General features: G+C 36.7%; 1 protein-coding gene and 1 pseudogene across 1 annotated transcript in view; both read left to right on the top strand.

Moving 5' to 3' along the window:
- The first annotated feature begins 2,274 nt into the window (after nucleotides 1–2,274).
- Nucleotides 2,275–3,241, top strand: LOC136136862 (olfactory receptor 6K2-like; annotated as a pseudogene).
- Nucleotides 3,242–18,745: 15,504 nt separating this feature from the next.
- Nucleotides 18,746–22,769, top strand: part of SPTA1 (spectrin alpha, erythrocytic 1) — a 68,018-nt gene continuing 63,994 nt past the window's right edge. Inside the window, exons 1-3 of the mRNA XM_065873884.1 lie at nucleotides 18,746–19,000; nucleotides 20,190–20,429; nucleotides 21,507–21,632. Coding sequence (XP_065729956.1) covers nucleotides 20,193–20,429; nucleotides 21,507–21,632 — 363 coding nt within the window. The 5' untranslated portion in view covers nucleotides 18,746–19,000; nucleotides 20,190–20,192. The remainder of the gene's footprint in view (nucleotides 19,001–20,189; nucleotides 20,430–21,506; nucleotides 21,633–22,769) is intronic.

Genomic DNA, 22,769 nt, shown 5'->3' with positions numbered 1-22,769 from the left:
AAAGTTAAGCAGACTTTGATGATTAATTAGGTTTGAGACATGATGGGACAATAGATGCAAAAATGTGTAAAGTTGGTATCTAGAAGAACAAAAATAAGAAAATCAGCAAGGGAAATTGGTTGAGTGTTGGGGGTAAGGATGGTGTGTTAATTTACTAGAGCTGATAACAAAGTATCAGACTGAATGGCTTGAACAAGAATTTATTTTCTCATAGTTCTGGAAGCTAGAAGTCTGAGATCAAGGTTTTGACAGAGTTGATTTCTTCCAAGGACTTTCTCCTTGGCTTGTAGATGGTTGCCTTTCCTTGAATTTTCTATGAGCCTCCTTCTGAAACTGTGTCCAAATTTCCTCTTCTTATGACACTGGTCATATCAGATTAGGGCCCAACCTAATAACCTCATTTTAATTTTATTATCTCTTTACAGGCCCTATCTCTGAATACAGTCACATTTTGAGGTATCAGGGTTAGAATTTCAACATATGAATTTTGGGGGAAGGACCCAATTCACTCTATAACAGGTGGAGGTGGCAACTTTGGGTCAAGGTGATTCATCTAAGTGGGAGAGTCCTAAAGAAAATGTGGGGCTCAGGACTGAGATACAAAACAAGGAATTCTGGAGTCACATTAATTAATGAGAGTTGAAAACCTAAGGACCTTATCAATAAACTTGAATAAATGAGTTGTCTCTGAAGAAGGGAAGATGGAATGAGAAACAAAGAACAAAGATAGAATTTTGTGTTATTTCCATAAACTTGGGAGGTGGAAGACAGAGTAGCCAATGAGGTAAACCTGTATAATGTAGTGTGGAATAGGCAAAAGAAGGAAAGACTTCCAAGGATTGGGTGATTAACCTTCAAAGGTTAGTGGCAACAAAGACAGAGGGAGGCCATTGAATTTTCAATCAGAAAGTCATTGGTATAATTTAAGAAAAGAGATATGGAAAGTTGAAAGATAATTGATTCAAAGGGATTCAGGAGGGAATGAAAACAGTAAATACGTATTAACATGATAGGAAATAATGATGTTGACACAAAGGAGAGAAGTAGTCTGAATAGAGATAGGACTTTCCTCTCAAGATAAGATTTGTGCATATTTGATAGCAGAAGAGAGGAAATCATTAAAGAAAGTAAAACAAATGGTTCTGAACAGGAGATAAATGAATAGGACAATATATTAAAATGTGTTGTATTTAAACTGTATTCTACAGAACACTACAGCTCTCTCTCTCCACCCAACCACCCAATATAATTATACTAGAAAAGCTTTGCATTTATTGCTTGACATAGTCAGTTTCCATCAATTATTTAATTTGACTAAAGGCTTCTGGTACAAAATACATTTCAGATCCATTTTCCTAGAAGATGGAGAAGGAAAAGAGAGATGAAAGAGAGGATGTGTTATTTAGAGGCAGAAAAAGGAGGAAGAGGTTGGAATTTATTAATGATGTCTGTCTTCATCATTAAAATGTTCAATTAAATCATATGCCAAGAATCAGATGGGGAACTGAGAGTTTATAAGGAAGAATTTTGAAACAGTTATGGGAAGATTGTTAGAAAATCAATAAGACTTGAATATGGGCAAAAACATCACCTTGCTATTCTTTCACTACCTCATCTAGTTCTTTCTTTGTCTAAATGCAGTGGTTTTAAAATATGGTCCTCTGATTAGCAGACAGCATTGCCTGGAAATCCGGTAGAAATGAAAATTCTTTGACCCTACCCCAGATGTACTGAATTAGAAACTCTCAGGATGGGGACCCGTAATCTCAGTTTTAACAAGCCCTCCAAGTGATCCTGATGCATGCTGAATTTTTTTTTTTTTTTTTTTTTTTTGCGGTACGCGGGCCTCTCACTGTTGGGACCTCTCCCATTGCGGAGCACAGGCTGCGGACGCGCAGGCTCAGCGGCCATAGCTCACGGTCCCAGCCGCTCCGCGGCATGTGGGATCCTCCCGGACCGGGGCACGAACCCGTGTTCCCTGCATCGGCAGGCGGACTCTCAACCATTGAGCCACCAGGGAAGCCCCATGAATTTTGAGAATCATTGGTCTAAAATACTGGCTGTGTTTTCTGACTGTACTTTTTTTTCCATACTCCAATTTTAATTGTAAGCATCTATGGAATATGGAATATTCCTTCTTCTTCTATAGCCCCAATACAGGGATTTATTCAGATGCTGTCATTTGGTAAGTGTACTCACTCTATGACCAATAGTAAGCATCTCCTAGAAAGCTTGAGTGCAGTAGGAATTGAAATCCTCATTTCTCACCTGGAGATGGAGAGCCCCAATCAAACCACTGCTCAGGAGTTTATCTTCTCTGCTTTCCCTTATTCCTGGGGAGATCCTATCATCTGTTTTGTTCCACTGCTCTTCATTTATGCTTTCATTGTTGTTGGAAACCTAGTCATCATCACAGTGGTCCAGTTGAATACTCACCTCCACACTCCCATGTACTTTATTAGCACCCTTTCTTTCCTGGAGATCTGGTAAACCACAGCTACCATACTAAAGGTGCTGTCTTGCCTGCTTAGTGACAAGAGTATTTCCTTAAGTGCTTGTCTCCTGCAGATGTATTTCTTCCATTCCACAGGCATAAGTGAGGTTTTGTCTCTTGACAGCTATGGCTTTTGACTGCTACCTGGCCATCTGTAGCCCTCTTCATTATCCAACTATCATAACCCCTAAACGATGTGCCCGGCTGACTTTAAGCTGCTGTATTTGTGGCTTTATCATGCCCCTCACTGAGGCTGCCTGGATCTCCACACTGCTATTTTGTGGCTCTAATCACCTTGAGCATATCTTTTGTGACTTCTTCCCAGTGCCAAGCCTGGCCTGCCTAGACACACAAGACATCGTCATGATTCAGGCAGTGGATGTTGTCCATGCAGTGGAGATCATTACAGGTGTGATGCTCATTTTCATGTCCTATGTTGGTATTGTGGCTGTAATTCTATGTATTCGTTCAGCTGAGGGTCATTGCAAGGAATTTTCCACATACGTCTCCCACCTCACTGTCTTTCTGGTTTTCTTTGGCAGTGTGGCTCTCATGTACCTACACTTCTCTGCCACCTACTCCTTATTCTGTGATATAGCCATTGCTCTGGCCTTTGTAGTTTTGTCTCCCTTTTTTTAACCCCATTATCTATCTGAGGAATAAAGAGATAAAGGAAGCTATAAAAAAAGCACGTAAGTCAAGCTAACATCATTTTTCATAAGACCAGGGACCTCAAGTAAGATCTAGTAGTTGGGAGTCTATATAATTGTTGGAGCCTTTTTATCCTCAACTCTCTGCAATACGTCTTTTCCCAACAGCCTTTTGCTGAAACTGGTCTCCCAAAAGTCACCAATAAAAAAAGTTCACTGATAACTGAACTCAATAGTTTATTTCAACCTTTATTCAATTTGACATATTTTGGATCTGACTTTTTTTTTTTTTTGGATCTGACTTTTTTGATTAAGTTTTCCGCCACTCAATTTATTCAAGGTAAATTTAATTTGTGGAAATAATCTGGGTAAAAATTTACTAATTTTAACAGAGTCGAGACTTCTGTTTGTAAGACATGGTAATTGAAAACCATCTTCATAAGACTAAGTTCTCTCCATGGTATTCACAATGGATATACTTGAAGAATAACCCTAATTTCTAATTGAGTATTCATGTATTGATAAATAGCAGTCTAGATGTTTTTCAGCAGGTTCTATTATGAATCCCTTGTATGATTTATATCTTGGCAGTACTACACAATATTAATTCCATGTCTGTGTCAATAACAGGCACTAAGCCCTGTGTCTACCTGTATTGAGCCTGTGTGTGTCGAGTTAGTGGAGGCTGTTTTGCTGAACCCCAAATCAACTTCATTAATATCAATGACGACTAGAAATGAGGAGAATGGATAGGCCTCTTTAAAACTGACAGAGAGAGAAACCCCATAAAAGGGTTGGTTGCAGTTCTGTGGTAGTTAAGGACTATGGCAAAGAATCCCAGGCCAAGAAGGTCACTGAAGAATATTTTAAGTGCAATAAATGAACAAACAAAAACCTTGTCTCTAAAAATAAGTAAAGTAATAAAACTAATCCATTCATTAGCTAATCAATATTTTTTCATGATAAATTGAAAAATGTAACCCTTGGTTTCACTGTAATCAAATGTATTGTACTTATTAATTAAGCAATAATGTCAATAAATACCTACTGAGTAAATAAACCAATATCACCATGCTGCATTCTGACTGTCCCAGACAACTGACCAACCATATTGGACAACAATGCTTCCCTTTCAACCTCTTCTCCCTTGGATTTCAGGATGCTGGACTCTTTATTTTTTTTAATCTTATTTTGTTTGAGGACTCTTTCTCTTGTGGATTCTTCTCTTTATACATGCTTCATAAAAGGTGCTTTTCTCCAAGGTTCACACCTCATGGGGATGCAATAATAAAGCTGATTACTATGCAAATGTTAGTAGATTTTCACTCTTCCCTAGCCCACCTACAGGAATCCTATGGTAGTCAGCCTCACTTCCCCACCAGTGTGCCATAGTCATGCCCTCATCCTCACCCTTAAGTCTTACGATACTTAAAAGTCAGATGCAAAGACAGAAGTAAAGGGAAATGTCTTATAAGAAGAGGATAATGCTATTTAATAAAGAATTCAGATAGAGAAGAGAGAAAATGTGAGAAAAATCATAGGTTGTGGGTGGAGAAGTCTTGGTAAAGGAATGTCTTCAGAAAGTATACTTAGTGTAAGAAAATAAGGGAAGGGGGAAAAGGGATATGAGAAGTGTAACTGGGTTTAAATAGTGTATATATTTTTAATGTTCTTCATAAAACATGAGGAATGAAATTACTGATAGATTAATTATTTTAACTGTGCTTTTCTAAGTGCAATATTGTTACAGAATTGATTCACATAAACCTCCATATGAAAGGGTTACACAGTTTTCTTATGTTTTGTCTGTTTTAAGATTTTGTAGTATATAATCAATTTCTCAATGAAAGTCCAATTAACAATCATGTTAAGAAGAATTAAAGGAACTTTATTTGAGCCAAACTGAGCATTACAACGAGGGAGACAGGCTCTCAGTAAGCTCTGAGAACTGTTCCTCCTGTTAGAGGTCAAAGGCACAGTCAGATACATTTTTGAGACAAAGTATCATGCATCAAAATGACATTGATATTTTACATAAAGTTCAACAAGGATACATAGTCCAGGTAAACAGTTACAAAACAAGCATCAAGTCATCATGACTCCCTACAGAGTTGGGAAAGAACAATATTTTTTTTAAAGAAGTTACATTGCTAGGGTCAGAAGAAAGGAAAACAAAATAAAACAAAACGATCTTTATGGTCCAGCAGACACTCCCATCTTTGAGAAGTTCTTTTTGATGTGTAATGCAGATGCACATTGCACATTAAGGAGAGAGAGAGGAGGCCCAAATGGACACACAGAGAGAATTTTATGCTGAAAAGTTCTTGTCCTGCCTTAAAATATAAAATTTATTTATCACTTTCCTAGTCCCTCAAAATTTATCATTGTCCCTAAAAATGTATATAACTGAAACTACCTTTTCACATCCGTACTTTCTCACCTTCTATCTGCTCTCCCAACTGAGACTACTTTATTTCTCAAAACTTAGATCTTATTGCTTTACTACACTGCTTAAAAGCATTCTAAGATTAAATACGCCCTCACTCCAAATTGTGAATGTAATTTTCCTAGCTAACCTGTGTATCTGTGCATGCGTGCGTGTGTTCATGTGTGTTGAATAAAGAAGATTCCAAACTGAGAGAAAAACAAAAGGAAAAGATACAGCAGTGTCTGATGATCAAAAATAAGGACAACGTTCAGAGGGGAGATCACGGCGCTAATCTACTGGTGGAATTTCTTACAGTGATTTTCTTTGAATTCACATTGCTGAGGGTTGAGCAGTGAGTTCTCTCACACTGCTTTCCACCTCACCAGCCTGCTTATTATATTTTATGACATTTTGGGGGGATTATATTAAATACATAAATAAATGAATGAAAGAATATATAATCACTTACTGAAAATCCTTCATAACTAATGAAGCATGTAATCTGAAGATGGCTATTTATCTTCCCTGTTAACTACTTTCCATCATTTTTTAAATGTCAGAAACCTTATCTGCATGAACATATTGAACAATTAATTACTGAGCAAATTTTACATGTCAAGCAGTGTGGTAAATTCTGGACAAACATAGAACCTCTACCTAAAAGAGTCTCCACTAAAGAATTGGAGAGGCCCATAAAAGTACAATATAAAAAGTAATAACAACAAAATTCATAAAATCATAGCAGAAGTAGTAACTGTGCTAAAAAATGAAGAAAAATTGCAAAGAGAAATTGTATTTGTTCTGAAACATGAAAAATATTTATCATATACTTACCTTTATTTTTTAATCTTTATTTATATATCTTTAGAACTCTACTTGCATTTAATTTAGGAAGGGTTTTTGGTATAAACCAACATGGGCTTGAGGACTTGAGGCCGGTTTTAATAAGAACTATGGCCTATAAGCCAAGTTTTCACTGGATTAACTCACTTAATCCTCATAACAAACTCATGCAGTTGATATTATCACATCCATTATGCAGATCAAGAAAAGAAAAAAAAAATTGAAGCAAACAGACTTTTTATGTTCACATAGTTGGCTAATGATAGAGCAAGTAACAAAAATGAGTCCAGACTTCAAACTGCCATGCTTTTCTCACCACAGCAATACTTAATAGTAGTGTCTCAGCATTACTGACTGTGCTGTTCTTAAACTCTCCTAATAAGCATATTTTAACTTATTCATCCCTTTAACAAATGAGAATAAATAATTATTTTGATTATAACTAGCAATTTATTTTCTCTATGTGCCAAGCACATAGTGTTTCACATCTCTTACTTTATTTAATACTTACAATATGAGTCATCTCATCATTTCTAATTTGCAGTTGAAAATACTGAGACAAAGAGCAGGTAAGTAATTTACCCATAAAAGTAGCCGAACAAGGACAGGAATCCCAACACTCGGACTCCAGAGACGATGGGCAGTAACTTCTCTGAAGTTTCATTGTACTTTATCTGTACCACTCTTATGACACTGCCTGCTTTCTACCTTGAATTATCATTAATACATCCGACTTGAAGCACTGTGTCATTGGTTCATTGTGCATTGCTCCCTGTGCCTAGCACTGGGCTCTACATAATAATGGCCTCAATAAATAACTATTGAATTGCTTCATGACTTCTGATTTTCTGTACTGTCACATCTATGAAGGGTGCAAAAAGGAGGAGATGCTATGAGTTACCGTTCCATTGCTGACATTATTTTGCTCGTGTTAACTTTCCTGCAGTTTGAATAATAGATTTTCAGAGGTTTGTCTATTGAAACAGAGCATCTAGATTCCTAGAAAAAGAGAGTGTTTGTTACTCTTTTAAATTCATTTACCTTAGGGCAAGTAGGTATGAAAAATCTAAAACTTAATTGCAGGCTGAAGGTTTTAAAATGTTGATCATTATACAGCTAGGAAACAATTTCTTAGATATTTTACTTATAAGTTCAGAATTTCTCCTCCCATCACTATTCTAACCTATTCATTTGCACATATTCATAGCCTGACACAATTAACACTTTCACCACTTTTCCTCTGTAATATGAGTATGGTTACCTAATTATATCTTTTCCATCAGCCATAGGGACTTTGAACTATCTCTGTCTTAGGCATTTCAAGAAACTTGCTCTGTATGTAACAGCAACCTGAGAGGAATAGAAATGGTATATATCATGTAATTCTAAAGAGGGAATTACATGCCAACTCTGTACCAATTGCTGTTCTAGGCATTACATATAAAACTATTTTAAAAACAGAAAACTGGGGCTTCCCTGGTGGCGCAGTGGTTGAGAGTCCGCCTGCCGATGCAGGGGACACGGGTTCATGCCCCCGTCTGGGAAGATCCCACATGCCACGGAACGGCTAGGCCCGTGAGCCATGGCCGCTGAGCCTGCACGTCCAGAGCCTGTGCTCCGCAACGGGAGAGGCCCCAACAGTGAGAGGCCCGCGTATTGAAAAAAAAAAAAAAAACAGAAAACAATCCTTGTACTCACGGAGTCTATATATGAAAGGATGGTGGACAATAATCTAAATAAAATGCAATTATATTTTAAATGGTAGTAAGAGATGGTAGGGAGAAAAAACAATAAGATACGGTTAGCAAATAAGGAGTTTGGGGGCTGGAATGTGATTAATTTTAAGTAAGGTAATCAGGAATGGCATCTCTCAGCAAGTATTATTTGAATTATGGCCAAAAGAAGTATAAGAAAATAAGTTCTAGGCATGTGAGTATTTCAAGGAAGAATGTTCTAGGTAGAGGGCATGGAAGTGCAAAGGCTCTAATGTAAGGGCGTTCCAGGTGGCACGTGGATAGAGTGATTGGGGTGGGTGTGGAGACATAGATGATGAAGTCAGAAAAAATTTTCTTGGGCCAGATTACATAAGAACTAAAAGACCATTGTAAAGGTTTTTGCTTTTCATTAAGTGGGACCCATTGGAGGGTTTTTGGCAGAGAAGCAAAATTATTTCATTTACCTTTTAATAAGATTTATCTTAGTTTGGTGCTGAGGATAGACTGAAAGAGAGCAACGACAAAAGCAGACACTCTTGGAGGTTATGCAAAATCCAGGCAAGGGTTGATGGCTTGGGCCAGGGTTGCAGTATGAATGTTTTAAGAAGTAGTTGGTTCTAAAGAAGGCAACAACATACAATGGAGAAAAGACAGCCTCTTCAATAAGTGGTGCTGGGAAAAATGGACAGCTACATGTAAAAGAATGAAATTAGAACACTACCTAACACCATACACAAAAATAAGCTCAAAATGGATTAAAGACCTAAATGTAAGACCAAACACTATAAAACTCTTAGAGGAAAACATAGGCAGAACACTCTATGACATAAATCACAGCAAGATCATTTTTGACCCACCTCCTGAAGAAATGGAAATAAAAACAAACAAAAAAAACCCAAATGAGACCTAATGAAACTTAAAAACTTTTACACAGCAAAGGAAACCATAAACAAGATGAAAAGACAACCCTCAGAATGGGAGAAAATATTTGCAAATGAAGCAACTGACAAAGGATTAATCTCCAAAATTTACAAGCAGCTCATGCAGCTCAATATCAAAAAAACAAACAACTCAATCCAAAAATGGGCAGAAGACCTAAATAGACATTTCTGCAAAGAACATATACAGATGGCCAAGAAGCACATGAAAAGCTGCTCAACATCATTAATCATTAGAGAAATGCAAATCAAAACCACAGTGTGGTATCACCTCACACCAGTCAGAATGGCCATCATCAAAAAATCTAGAAACAATAAATACTGGAGAGGGTGTGGAGAAAAGGGAACCCTCTTGCACTGTTGGTGGGAATGTAAATTGATACAGCCACTATGGAGAACAGTATGGAGCTTCCTTAAAATACCAAAACTAGAACTACCATATGACCTAGCAATCCCACTACTGGGCATATACCCTGAGAAAACTGTAATTCAAAAAGAGTCATGGGGCTTCCCTGGTGGCGCAGTGGTTGAGAGTCCGCCTGCCGATGTAGGGGACACAGGTTTGTGCCCTGGTCTGGGAAGATCCCACATGCTGCAGAGCGGCTGGGCCCGTGAGCCATGGCCGCTGAGCCTGCGTGTCCGGAGTCTGTGCTCTGCAACGGGAGAGGCCACAACAGTGAGAGGCCCGCGTACCGCAAAAAAAAAAGAGTCATGTACTGCAATGTTCATTGCAGCACTATTTACAATAGCCAGGACGCGCAAGCAACTTAAATGTCCATCGACAGATGAATGGATAAAGAAAATGTGGCATATATATACAATGGAATATTACTCAGCTGTGAAAAGAAATGAAATTGAGTTATTTGTAGTGAGGTGGATAGACCTAGAGTTTGTCATACATAGTGAAGTAAAAGAAAAGTGAGAGAGTAGCATTGACATATATACACTACCAAATCTAAAATAGATAGCTAGTGAGAAGCAGCTCCATAGCACAGGGAGATCAGCTCAGTACTGTGTGACTATCTAGAGGGATGGGATAGGGAGAGTGGGAGGGAGGCTCAAAAGGGAGGGGATATGGGGATATATGTATACCTATAGCTGATTCACTTTGTTATATAGCAGAAACTAACACTACATTGTAAAGCAATTATACTCCAATAAAGATGCTAAAAAAAATAAAGTATATGGGAGGAAGTGCATAGGTTATATGCAAAAAAATAAACACACCTCCACACACACACACACACACACACACACACACACACACACACACACACTATTTTAAATAAAAAGGATGAATCCTGTGGCCTGCCATTTCCAAATATTAAGTCGTACACCTATGGGTAGTAATTTTAAAAGAGAGAAGATGGTAAATGAAATCAATGTATTTTTATGAGTTTTGTTTTTAAACCCAGGATTAAACCCGACATTAAAATAGGCTACATATAAAGCCTTCTAACCTTGTGGAGTTCCATGATACACTGCAGTGCCCTTTTCTCTATACTAGCAAGAGAGCAATTCAGCAATTTGGCCTCCTTCTGACAATTAGAATGAGAAGTCCATTTGGTCATTACATCTGAATCCTAAGAATCAGATTCCTTCAAATATCACCAGGCATCATGGGGCCCTTGGCATTGCTTCGCCTCCTAAAACCTGAGTCCCTAAATTCATGACTCAAAAACTACTATAATATCTCAAGACTATAGGGGACTCTCTCCAACAGTACCAGGAGTGCTGTTGTGACATTCCCAGGACTTTCAGTGGCCAAAGTGACTTCTCTCTGGTTTTGTTTTAAATAATTTCTGCCCAAAACATCCAGAGATCTCAAATCGTATCACAATAAACTTTTAGGATATCTGCTATGCAAAGTGAAGAGACTCCTAAAGCAGTTATATTAGGTCTATTCTTGAGGAGAAGGATATAATTTATATTGTTTCTTTCTTTAAAATGTTATCTGTTGTCCAATAAGAAATTACTAAAACTCTATATAATAAAGAAGTTGTAATTTTTTAAAAAAGTAGTTGGTTCTAGAAATATTGTGACGGTATCACTAATTGATTTGCTTACTGATTGAATATGGGGCGTGAGAGAGGAGACAAGCTTGACTCCAAAGAATTTGGTCTAAAGAACTGGAAGAATGAAGGTTCCATTAAGTGGGTTAAGGCATTTGTTTCATTTATATATTTATTCCCTATCTTCTTCCAAAAAGGATTGGAGATCAAGTAGTCAAACACTCTTTCCAACTCCAATTACATATATCATTTTCTTTCCCCATGTTATTTGTTTGCTCCACATAGGACATGCCCACTGAGAAGAACTGAATTTATTGCACTCATCTACAGGAAAAAGGGAGATGACAAACTTTTTCTCACTTTTCAAAATTCAGGTCAAAATTGCCATAGTTGTGAATTCAACTTGCTCAGCCATATGCTACTTACCTCCCCACTTTCAATAAAATTCATTTCCATTCATATATTTTTTATTATGTAAGTTTCAAGTGGAAAGCCTTATAATTCAACATCTGTATACGCTACAAAGAGATCACCGCCACAAGTCTACTTACCATCCATCACCATTTTACCCTCTCCCCAACTAACCCAATTAGCGTTTAGCCTTCCCCTCTGCTAACCACTAATCTGTTTTCTGTATTTGTTTTTTTTTGCTTTATTGTGTTTGCTTTTTAAGATTCCATATATGAGTGAAATCATATATTATTTGTCTTTCTCCATCTGACTCATTTCATTTAGCATAACACTTTCAAGTTACCTTCATGTTGCTGCAAATGGCAGGATTTCGTTTTTTTTATGGCTGACTAATAATCCATTGTGTGTGTGTGTGTGTATCACATCTTCTTTATCCCTTTGTGCCTCAATGGGCACAGGTTGCTTCCGTATCTTGGCTATTGTAGATATGCTGCCATGAATGTAGGGGTGCAAATATATTTTCAAATTAGAGTTTTTGTGCTCTTTGGTTGAATATCCAGGAGTGGAATAGCTGGGTCATATACTAGTTCTATTCTTAATTTTTTGAGAAGTCTCCATACTGTTTTCCATAGTAGTTGCACCAATTTACAGTCTCAGCAACAGCGTACAAGGATGTCTCCTATATGTGGGCTATGTATGCCTTTCTATTGTGTTGGAGCCATGACTGCTTAAGTGTGCTGGTGGGCAAGCCTGCCTCCCCACATTCACACATGTCTACTGAGCACTTATTAGTGTAAAACATCTGATTAAAATAGAGTATAAAAAGGAATTGGAGAAGCAGACAAGGTATTGTATTATTAGCCATGATATAGAAAGTGCAAAATTAATTGCTATGGGAGTACCACAGAGAGAAAAGTTTAATCTAACTAGAATAATTCATGGGAAGTATTATTTGAGCTGAACCCTGATTTATTCTTTATTCTGAGCAGGAGAGGGGCTGATATGGGTGAAAGAAATGAAGGAAATATAAAGGGGACAATTCTGCTAATTATAAAGTTGTGTTCTTGGGTAACAGAGGCAATTGCCTATATAAGCTGAATCTTATGTTGTGGCTAGCTAGGAGAAATACAGCAATTTATGCATTTGGAATATTGGTTCTTTTTAAGTGATCCCTCTCATTCGACCATATTATATGGGACATAGTGAGCTCTGACCAAATACTTGAATGGACAAATAAAAATATAATAAATGAATGAATTGATTATCCAATTACTACTTCCTTTTTTCTATTTTTTTTTCTGCCCCACATTGAGAAGATTTTAAGTAAAAATCAGACAGCAGTGATTGAATTCATATTCACTGGATTTTTTTTTTTTTCATTTGCAGGAAGATGAACTCTTATTTTTATCTCTTGCTCCTAATTTACCTGTTCATCATCACTGGGACCCTTATGGTCTTCTTTTTCATCAAACTGGATTCCCACCTCCACACTCCTATGTATTTCCTCATCAGTGTCCTGTCCTTCCTGGAGATCTGGTATACTACAACCATCATCCACAAGATACTCTCCAATCAAGTCAGTGAGCAGAAGACCATTTCTCTGACTGCCTCCTGAATATGTATTTATTTTACTCTCTTGTCATTTCTGAGCTTTACAAGCTCACCACCATGTCTACGGACAGATACCTGGCCATCTGCAACCCCTTTTATTACCCCACAATCAAAACATCTCAGCCCTACACTCAGCTGACTGTAGGCTGTTTCTTCTGTGGCTTCTTCATGTCACTTCCTGAGATTGCTTGAATATCTACACTATTATTTTGTGGTCCAAATCAAATTCAAAATATCTTTTGCAACTTTGATCTCATCCTGAATCTGACATGCATGAACACTGATAGATTATTTTAATCAAGGTTGTAGAAATTGTCCATGCTGTGGAGATCATCATGGCTATACTGCTTGTGGTTTTGGGTTATGTTTGTATCATTGCAGTAATCCTACATTATCTGCTCTGTTGGCTGAAACCAAAGGTCTTTTCTACATATGCTTCCCACCTTGCTATTTTCTTGATTTTTTTTGGAAATGTAGCCTTTATATCCCTGTGCTTCTCTACTAAGGATTCCTTTTCCTGGGACACAGCCATCAGCCCACTCTTTGCAGTGTTATGGCCATCCTTTAACTCAATTATCTAGTCTAAGGAGTAAAGAGATCAAGGAAGCAATAAAAGTGCACACATGCCGATCTGCTATCAAATAAGACAAAAGACATACCCATTAACAAAGTATATTTATGCCAGTATCTGTATTTATGTTTTCAGTGTGTTCCTGTTGTGTTTATTTTTTCTGTGCATTGACTCTAAGTGGGACATTTATCCATCCAATCTCTGTTCACTTAGGAAATGTCCTCAGAGGTTGATTAATGATAGAATACAAAGAAAATGGGGGTGAAGACTCACACAGTCCTGTCGTTTATTCTTTGAATCCAGAAGGACTCATAAAATTCTACCTCTGTCCTGACATTGTTGCAGCAAAAATAGAAATGAGACTTTTTTGATAAATAAGGAAAATAAGGAAACAATGAACAGGCTGGGGAAACAACATAAACAGGCCTGAAAGAGTTAAGCAATCTTGGTTATTCTTTAGCTGTTACTACTAACAAACACTTGTAGCTAGAATTGTCCTTCACAAAACTGATTATTCTCTGACTCCATATGAATTACCCTTTGCACTTGGCATTTCTTCTTCCCTTACAACTCTCTTGTAGCACTCTTCATTTCAGAAAGAAAGTCATGACCCATAACTTCGGTGACAACAGAGCAGGTTGTTGAGCTGCCTGATGCCAGCTTTGGCCATGAATTTGCAGAAGAAAAGAAATGCAAGACCTTCACTACTTTGATCCTTATCACCTACCCCAGACCATGAGCCCCACGTATAAAATCTTTTCCAATTCTTCAAGGAGGGGGGCACAGTTCTTGAGGCGTTAGCCTACTGTGTCTTCCCTTTGCCTGGCAAAGAAAATAAAAAGCCTCTCTATTTCTTATCTTCCAGTTCTCTGTCTCTGTATTTTTATTTGGCATCGGTGCACAGGGAGCCAGATTTGGCAAAATATCTCCTGCTATAGTTAGCTGAAACAAGAAAGAAACATTCTTTGTTTTGTGTTTCTGTAACACATTTCTTGAGCTTCTACTTAGTATGGTTTTTATTCTATCCTGTGTCATGGTTTGCATGTCTTCTGTGAGCCCTCTAGTTTGTGAACTCTTTGAAAGTAGGTATCTTATTTTGTTCATCTCTATATTCCCCATGCCTGTTAGAATTCTTTGCCCAGAGAAATGCTCAGTAATGCTTCACTAAAAGAGTAAATAAACAGAGGCATTCTTTGCCTCCTGACATAATTATAATTTATAAAAAAGTTATGTTACAGAAAACTCAGGCTATTCACACATTTAACAGAGGATGGCAGGGGAGCCAGAGATAATGAATAAAGATAAGATGCATAGTGTATTTACACTTAGAGTAAATTTTAATAGTTAAATGAAGCAATGTCACAGATAATCCACTTAAATTTCAATGACTGGCCTTTATTTACATGTTTAATGGGATTTTATTGATATCTTGGGAATCTAATCCCTTAAATATAAGAATTAAACTTCATAGTTTAGTCATGGTTATAAAGGAAATAATGTTTAGTCCTGGCTCCTACTTTCCTTTATTCTAATAAGAAATAATTTTTTTGGTTGTGCTCTTTCTTCCCTGAGTAGGACCGTGTCACCAAAAATGCCATTTTTATAAAGTTTGTAAAGATTTAAGTTTATGTCGTTTCCTTAAGGGTTGCTGTACTCAGAGATAATTAGTACTGGATGGAAACATTCAGCAATTTTACATAAGATTTTCTAATGATACATTGCAAATCATTCTTTAAAAAATAAGCACTCCAGATTTCTGATTCAGAACAAAATAGATGACTTGAAGTAAATGAAATATATGTGCTTGGCATTATTCATAACAATAAAAATTCTTTTTTTGTGTATATTTAAATAAAGTGCTTTTTAACCAACCATCTAAACTAAGTCATATAAAAATTCTCTGGAATAAGTAGCCTTGTCATTACTATTTCCATTATATACTTAATAAAATTTAAGCAAATTTCCAATATTCATCTGATTATAAAATGGTAGAATTGAGTCTTCAGATTAGATGGTTTCCCTTTCAAATCCAGTGCACTTTCCATTATCCCAAGGTCTTTTTCAATTATAATTACATAGTTTGTTGTTAAAGGAGACATCATGGGTTTTGTTTTTTCTTATTCAATGCAGTAATACCAAATAAATAAAACAGAAAAATAATAAAATAAGTAAGGGAGAGTGAGAGAAGATAATGGTAAGGGGGAAAAAAAGAGTTTTATTTTTTATTATAGGATTGTAAACTTTAATTATGTAATTTTCCTTATAGAGTTAAGGGACAAATAACTTTAGAGGACCCGAAAAGATAAGAGTTAAAGTGGATACAGTTCACTGCAAAAAGGTCCTGCTATTTTTCTGAATGACAATATTTAATATTTTAACCCATTTAGGAGACAACCATTCGATACCTTTTTTTTTTTTTTTGCGGTACGCGGACCCCTCACCGATGCGGCCTCTCCCGTCGCGGAGCACAGGCTCCGAACGCGCAGGCCCAGCGGCCATGGCTCACGGGCCCAGCTGCTCTGCGGCATGTGGGATCTTTCTGGACCGGGGCACGAACCCGCGTCCCCTGCATTGGCAGGCGGACCCCCAACCACTGCGCCACCAGGGAAGCCCCATTTGAGACCTTTTAAAATGAGAACTAACTCTAGAGAAACAAAAATAAAATTTTAAAAATAAAATAATGATGACTTCTATTTCATGGGAAAACTTAGTTTTACGTTAAAGTTAACATATTTTTCCTTGTTGGTAAATGGGCCGAGAAAGTTGAACTCCAAAATATCCATAGTAAGCATATGAATTTTAGTGTTGCAAATTGGGGAGACTTTAGAATTTGGGCATATAAAGCATCTCTTGGAGTTTCTGAGTCCAGGAAAAGAAGATCTGATAACTGAGAAGAGACTCCGGCAAGCTGGGCAGTGCTGATAAAACTAGTGTGTGAAGTGCAGTTCTGCCCAGAGCTGATAACCATGATCAAATAAAACAGCTCTCCAAATTACTCCCACCCTGTAAAACTGAATATAAGACTTCTCTTTAATGAAGCTGTCTGTCATCAGCTCACGCTTTCCCTGTAACCTCTTAGCACTCATTTATGTACATGGCTACATGCAATTTTAAAGATTATACATGATTCTAAATATCCACAGTGTCTCTCATACATTCTTTACCTGTGTCCCCTGTACTCAAGGCCTCCATGTCCTCAGAGCCAATAAACATTCTTGGAAAACTATAATAGTGGCAAGAAGGTCAGAGGTCCAAGTGTTAAGCTACCAGGGTTTAAGAGTTTTTCATCATACCCTTCCATCAATCCCAAAGAGACACCCTGATACTTGTACTAATAATGGTAAACATGCTCAGAGACTGAATAAACTCTGTCAATCTAAAGGGAGTGAGAAGATAGGGTGGGACTGAATTTAAAGTCAGCAGCAGCCAGAGTGGCAGCCAGGGTGTTGGCACAGAAACTATTAGCATGAATCTCTCTTGGGTGCAAACTGAAAACTCAAAGAACACTTCTGTCTTGATGTATAAATTCTCTTCCTTGTCTCCTGTGCATTTCCACATTGATACCTAATGACTATTGTTCTGGTCCACTTTTATTCTATTTCATGATGACCAATCCTGCTAATTGAGTCCTAACATTTCTTTGGTTACAATGCTATCACATGGTTGACACTCTTGGTGAGAAGATCCTGGAATAAGTCAACCAGAAATATTGGTGGACTAAGAGAAGATTGACTAAAATAGATGAGGGGCATGATGGTCACACTCACATGGATTTTATCCTTTGTTTAAATAATTACAAACCAAACAACCATGGGATGAGACTACCTCTCAGAGACTACTTTTGTTTTCTCATATAAAAATGAGGTTGATAATATCTGCTTCACAGAATCTTCTAAAGAGTAGAAATTAATGTAAATTAATCATGTCAATATATAAACAAGACACGGTAGATTCGAATTGATTCTTATCTCTTGGATAAAGATTAAAAATATATTTCCTCCCTAACCAACTCCAGTCAGAGTTTCCCTGGTTCATGTGATATAATGCATTCTCTAAGACTTGTGTTCATGCATTTAGCACCCAAATTTGATTTTAATATAAAGAAACTATGTGAAAAAGTAAATATTATACTTTCAAGAAGAGAATTTAAAGCTCTCTCAATTTCATTGGGTGAGATGATCCAGGAAGAAAAGAAACTAGAAGTGTAGAACCTTGATCTACCCTAGTAGACCATGAAAGCTAGATTATTCAAATTGGATTTGTATTGGAATGAAGTTTGGCATGGATAGACCCCCTGTTTTGTAGGAGGGTCTGAAACCATCCCACTATTTTCTTTTGGTTTGTTTCATTTTTGTAAAGTTGCCTTTACAAACTATATGTTTGGAGAAGGATTTCTGTTTCTTTTCTCTCCATTAAAAATAATACATAGATTAGGATGACTTTTATCCTACAGTTTAGAACTCTGTCCAATTTTCAAATATTTTATGACTTCATTAGTTTGTCAAATGAAGTATCCTAATTTTTGTTTCACAAAATACAAATAAAAAAGCATATATCTTACTTCCTTTGTTCTTTTTATTTAAATGATTAAGGGTAAGGCTAAATCAGACTTTTAAAAACCCAATCTGTGAGGCAAAGAGTAAAATTTTCTATTTTAACAAAGGTTCTACAGCAAAAAAATAGGATGTATTGTTGCTTAAAGGTTGCTAAAAATCTGTAGTTGGGTTTTGATGGAGTCGTTGATTTGCATTTCCTAGAGATAGGTTAGAACAAGAACATATGTATGCCCTGAGTTCTTGTAATTCTTCACAGAGTGTGAAGAATGGGCATCCCAGAATTCCTTCCTGATTTACAATTCTCAGATATAAAATTTAAAACTAATCAAAGAAACAAAACACCATCACAACACTGACTCTATCTTACATCTATCACTGAGTTTTTTTCTAATTTTTCATCTAAAATTTTTGCTTTCATTTTTTATAAAGTCCTGTTGAGAAACTTTGAGAGCCATAGTCCCACAGGCCGCTGAGTCACCCAGCATCTGTGAAAGTTAGCAGCTGCCTCAGCTGAATCTGTCTCCTGAAGATAATGTAGATTGTAGCTGGCGGGATTCTGGCCCAAGTGAAGGGCTACTTTTTTTCTTTGTCTTGCCACATATGTAACGTTTCTCTCATCTCTATCTGAATTAGACTAGACAACTACATGTGAATTGTTTCTCTTTCTCTCCCTTTGTCTCTCTGTCTCTCTCTCTCTGTGTCTTTTGGATACATTTTATTTTGACAGGTTCTTGACCTTTAGGAAAAGCGTAACACTTTCCAAAGGAAACCGTGAGTACAGAATTCTTTACAGTACAATTTGTCACCAATATAATTAGGAAAGCTGTCTCCTTTGACTTTTCTGTACTATCTTTGACAGGATCAGCAAGAATTGTTTCTTGATTCTTAAGAGGTAAAGAAGTTTAATTTTAACTCTTTTTATGAATGTCTCACTGTAAACAATGACCTTGAGCTTTCCAGTATACAGCACCAAAATCTAGCAATGACCTGTTTCTATGGGTTCACATGGAGAACAACCTAGTAACTTGGAGCAAAGTAACACACAGTAAAGGTTTGAGTCTCCATAGAAGGATTTAATTCTATAGCCAAACTTGTAAAGGCCATCCACAGAATAGCAATTATGTATAGCAGAAGGACACTAAAATTTAAACTTTATATTGAATGTTTTCATTGTGGTAAGCTAGGAAAACTGTGCTTATATCCAGAAGAATGAAGATGGACCCTATGGAGATTTTGCTGGATGTTGTCACAAATAGGTTGGATTCCACTATAGGAAAATAATATTTTATGTTGTTTGATAGTAATACAATGTTTTATATAGCAAAAGCCAATTACCAAGATGTTAATAATTTGAAATTTGTGATAATTAGGTTGCAAATGTGCCAAACTTTTGATTTGTAGTGTTTATAAATAAAGCAAATAAAAAGAGTAAACAATATATTAGCTATATTTTGATGTAAGAAGAATTCAACCTTTTCAAACTTTGGGGTATATCATTCATCAAGTTAATTGCAAGCCACTTTTATTTATTCATTAAACTAAGTTCATCATTATCAGTACATGTTAACAACTCTTCAGCCTTTGAAAGCAATAAAATTATATTTCTTTTTTATCAATCTGAAACTCTGTGATTTTGCTAATTTAAACTTGTCTTCGATTATTAGTGCAATAATAAGCATTTATCAAACTTTATTAAGTTTATTAAATTTATTAATGTTAGCACACACTTATGTGAAAAGTTGAAAAAGTGTTCTGAATGATCAAGAATTATTAGCCTAGGTTGTAGCTGTATATGGTTAAAATTATATAAATGTACTACCGTCTTTCTAAAAACAGGCTTTTATAGGCTTAAAGATATCTGAACATAAGTCCAATATGAGTAAATGCCTTGAGACATATAAAAGGACAGTATACTAGAGATATGAGAACCAACAACAGGTAGAGGATTTTTAACTTGCAGGCTATGGAGAGTGGTGGGCCAAAGGTGCTGGAAACAGCAGAAGAGATCCAGGAGAGGCGTCAGGAGGTGTTGACCCGGTACCGGAGGTTCAAGGAACTGGTTGCTGAGAGGGGTCAGAAGCTTGAAGATTCCTATTACTACCAGGTTTTCATACGAGATGCAGATGACCTCGAGAAATGGATCTTGGAGAAAATCAAGATTGCAGGCGATAAAAGCTATGAAGACCCAACTAACATACAGGTCATTTAGTTTCATTGACTTCCCCAGAGTAGACTCTAAGATCTCTAGGGAGGGAAACATTTTCATAACGTAGGTGTACATCTGGTAAACTGTAGAGGGATGATATAACAGAAAGATTAGACTTTGGGGACTGTAATTCTGTCTTTAAATAGCACATGTCTTCAACTCCTTAAGCCTCAATGTCTTATTTACAAAGGAAACTCATTCTAGATAATATTTTATAAACTCATTCTGAAGTTAACCCATGGGCAAAACACTGAGAATTCAAAGAATTTATGACACACTATGTGATTTCAATATTTTGTGACATTAAGGATGGAATTGAGGTGACGAGACATCAATGTTTCTGAAACAACTGTTCTTCGCTCTCCTCAGAAAGATGTGATTGAACCAGGGTTTTTACCAAATGGCTATTCATGCCTCTTGTTAAGTTCGAATGAGAGGAGTCAGGTGGAGAGCTTTGGTGGAAGCTCCCACTCCTACTTGTACAATGTTATAGAAAGAGGCACAGTCAGGATCCGTAGAAAGGCTTGCATGCCTGAAATGTGCAATGGATATTGGAGAGGAAGCACCTGGAACAAGAACAAAGTGTTATCTACTAAATGGATCAATTTATATATGACAGCAAAAACATAATCTGGCATACATAAACCCCTCAATTAAAAAAAAAAGCTATTGTTGCCATGATCATCTTCCTCATTGTTCACTACTTTCAGTAACATTTAGTTCCTCTTTTCTGAAGAGGAAAAACTCTGTGTTACATTTTTCATTTCCACAGAAGGCAATTGAGAATTTAAAATAATATTTACTGGAAATTCCCTGAAAGCAGTGGGGGCTGGAAAAAAACTTTCACTATGGTCCTGGACATTGAGCCTAGGACCCTTTGAAAACCTAAGTGCAGTGGTGCCACCACCGTTTCTTTTAGGATAGGACTCCTCCAGGTATGGTCATAGGTTATCACTTAATCTAGGTTGGGAAACAAGTAGTTCTGACTGCAAGAAAGAAGAGGAATAAAAGAACCTCCCTTCCAAAGAGACCAGGCTGCATTAGCCATAAACTCTGATTTCTAATCTTCAGGGGAAATATCAGAAGCATGAATCCTTTGAAGCAGAGGTGCAAGCAAAATCGAGGGTCATTCCTGAGCTGGAAGAAACCAGGAAAATTCGATTTCCTGAGGGGCATTTTGCCCATGAGGACACCAAGGTAAATTTATGGCAGGGCTCTGTGAGAGATGTTTCTAATTAAGTTATCATGTTGATTATGTTATCAGAGTTTTAATTGATTACAACAGGTATAAACCTTGATATAACTGGTTTGGAACCATGGTACTTCCTTATATCTTTTACTTGGGTTAGGGCAGGAAAAATGATGGGATGTCCTAGTGTTCCTTGGAGTGGGGAGAAAAGCTATGATACAAAGCTGTCATCAAATAACATCACATTCCTGCTTATGCCACCACAGTATAGGTGGCTCAAGATCAAACCCACTTCAACCCAGATGAATTGGTTTTCTGAAATGTCCTTTCTACTTAATTCTTCTAGCCTCAGAGTTCTTGTCTCTTAAACTCTCTAAACAAGGGATGCTCTTTCTTTGAATCTTCTCCGAAATCTTTCTCCGTTTGTCTATGATGCCTCTTTCTCTTCACAGCCCACATACTATGACTACTATTGTAGTTCTCCAAACCCTCTCATTTGTTCATTTTGGGGGAAAAAAACCTCCTAAAATCCCTTGTCTTCCCTAAACCCTGAAGACTGAAGATCACCACCACTATGGAACCCACTACTAATGTATCAGCTTTTTTTCTGACTTAATTCATATACTCTTCCAACAAGTTTGTGTTGATACAGTCAATTCAGGTTCTTTTTTGTAGAAGTGAACTTTTTTTACTGTTTAAATATTTTTTAAAAAAAATTTGTTTTGTATTTAAAAATTAGGGCTGTAGTTCCATATTTAGCATACAAATTCTAGTTTGCTTTACTGTCAACAAAACATGGTCAGGCGATACAGACATTAACCAGAATAAACCTTATTAGAAAGAAGACTCTAAAAAGAAAATCTCAAATTTTATTTATTGTCATAAAATAGAAATCATTTTGTATAATTTATACAAAAACCAATCCCTTACATTAATTAAAATATTTGAGAAATGTTTGAAACATCTTCACGTCTATCAGAATCACTGGGGCTGTATCAATCTGTACCATGGCAGGATTCAGAGATAAATGTGGTCTACATGCTACATGTTACCTTAGGACCATGAAGTAGTTGAAAAATACAAGAATCTTGAAGGCATAACATATATGACACCTTCAATTTTACAGTATATGTAAAATCTGGTCT

The sequence above is a fragment of the Phocoena phocoena genome, chromosome 1, assembly GCF_963924675.1.
Source record: "Phocoena phocoena chromosome 1, mPhoPho1.1, whole genome shotgun sequence".
NCBI classification, from domain to species: Eukaryota; Metazoa; Chordata; class Mammalia; order Artiodactyla; family Phocoenidae; genus Phocoena; species Phocoena phocoena.
This window is presented reverse-complemented; position numbering and strand designations above follow the sequence as displayed.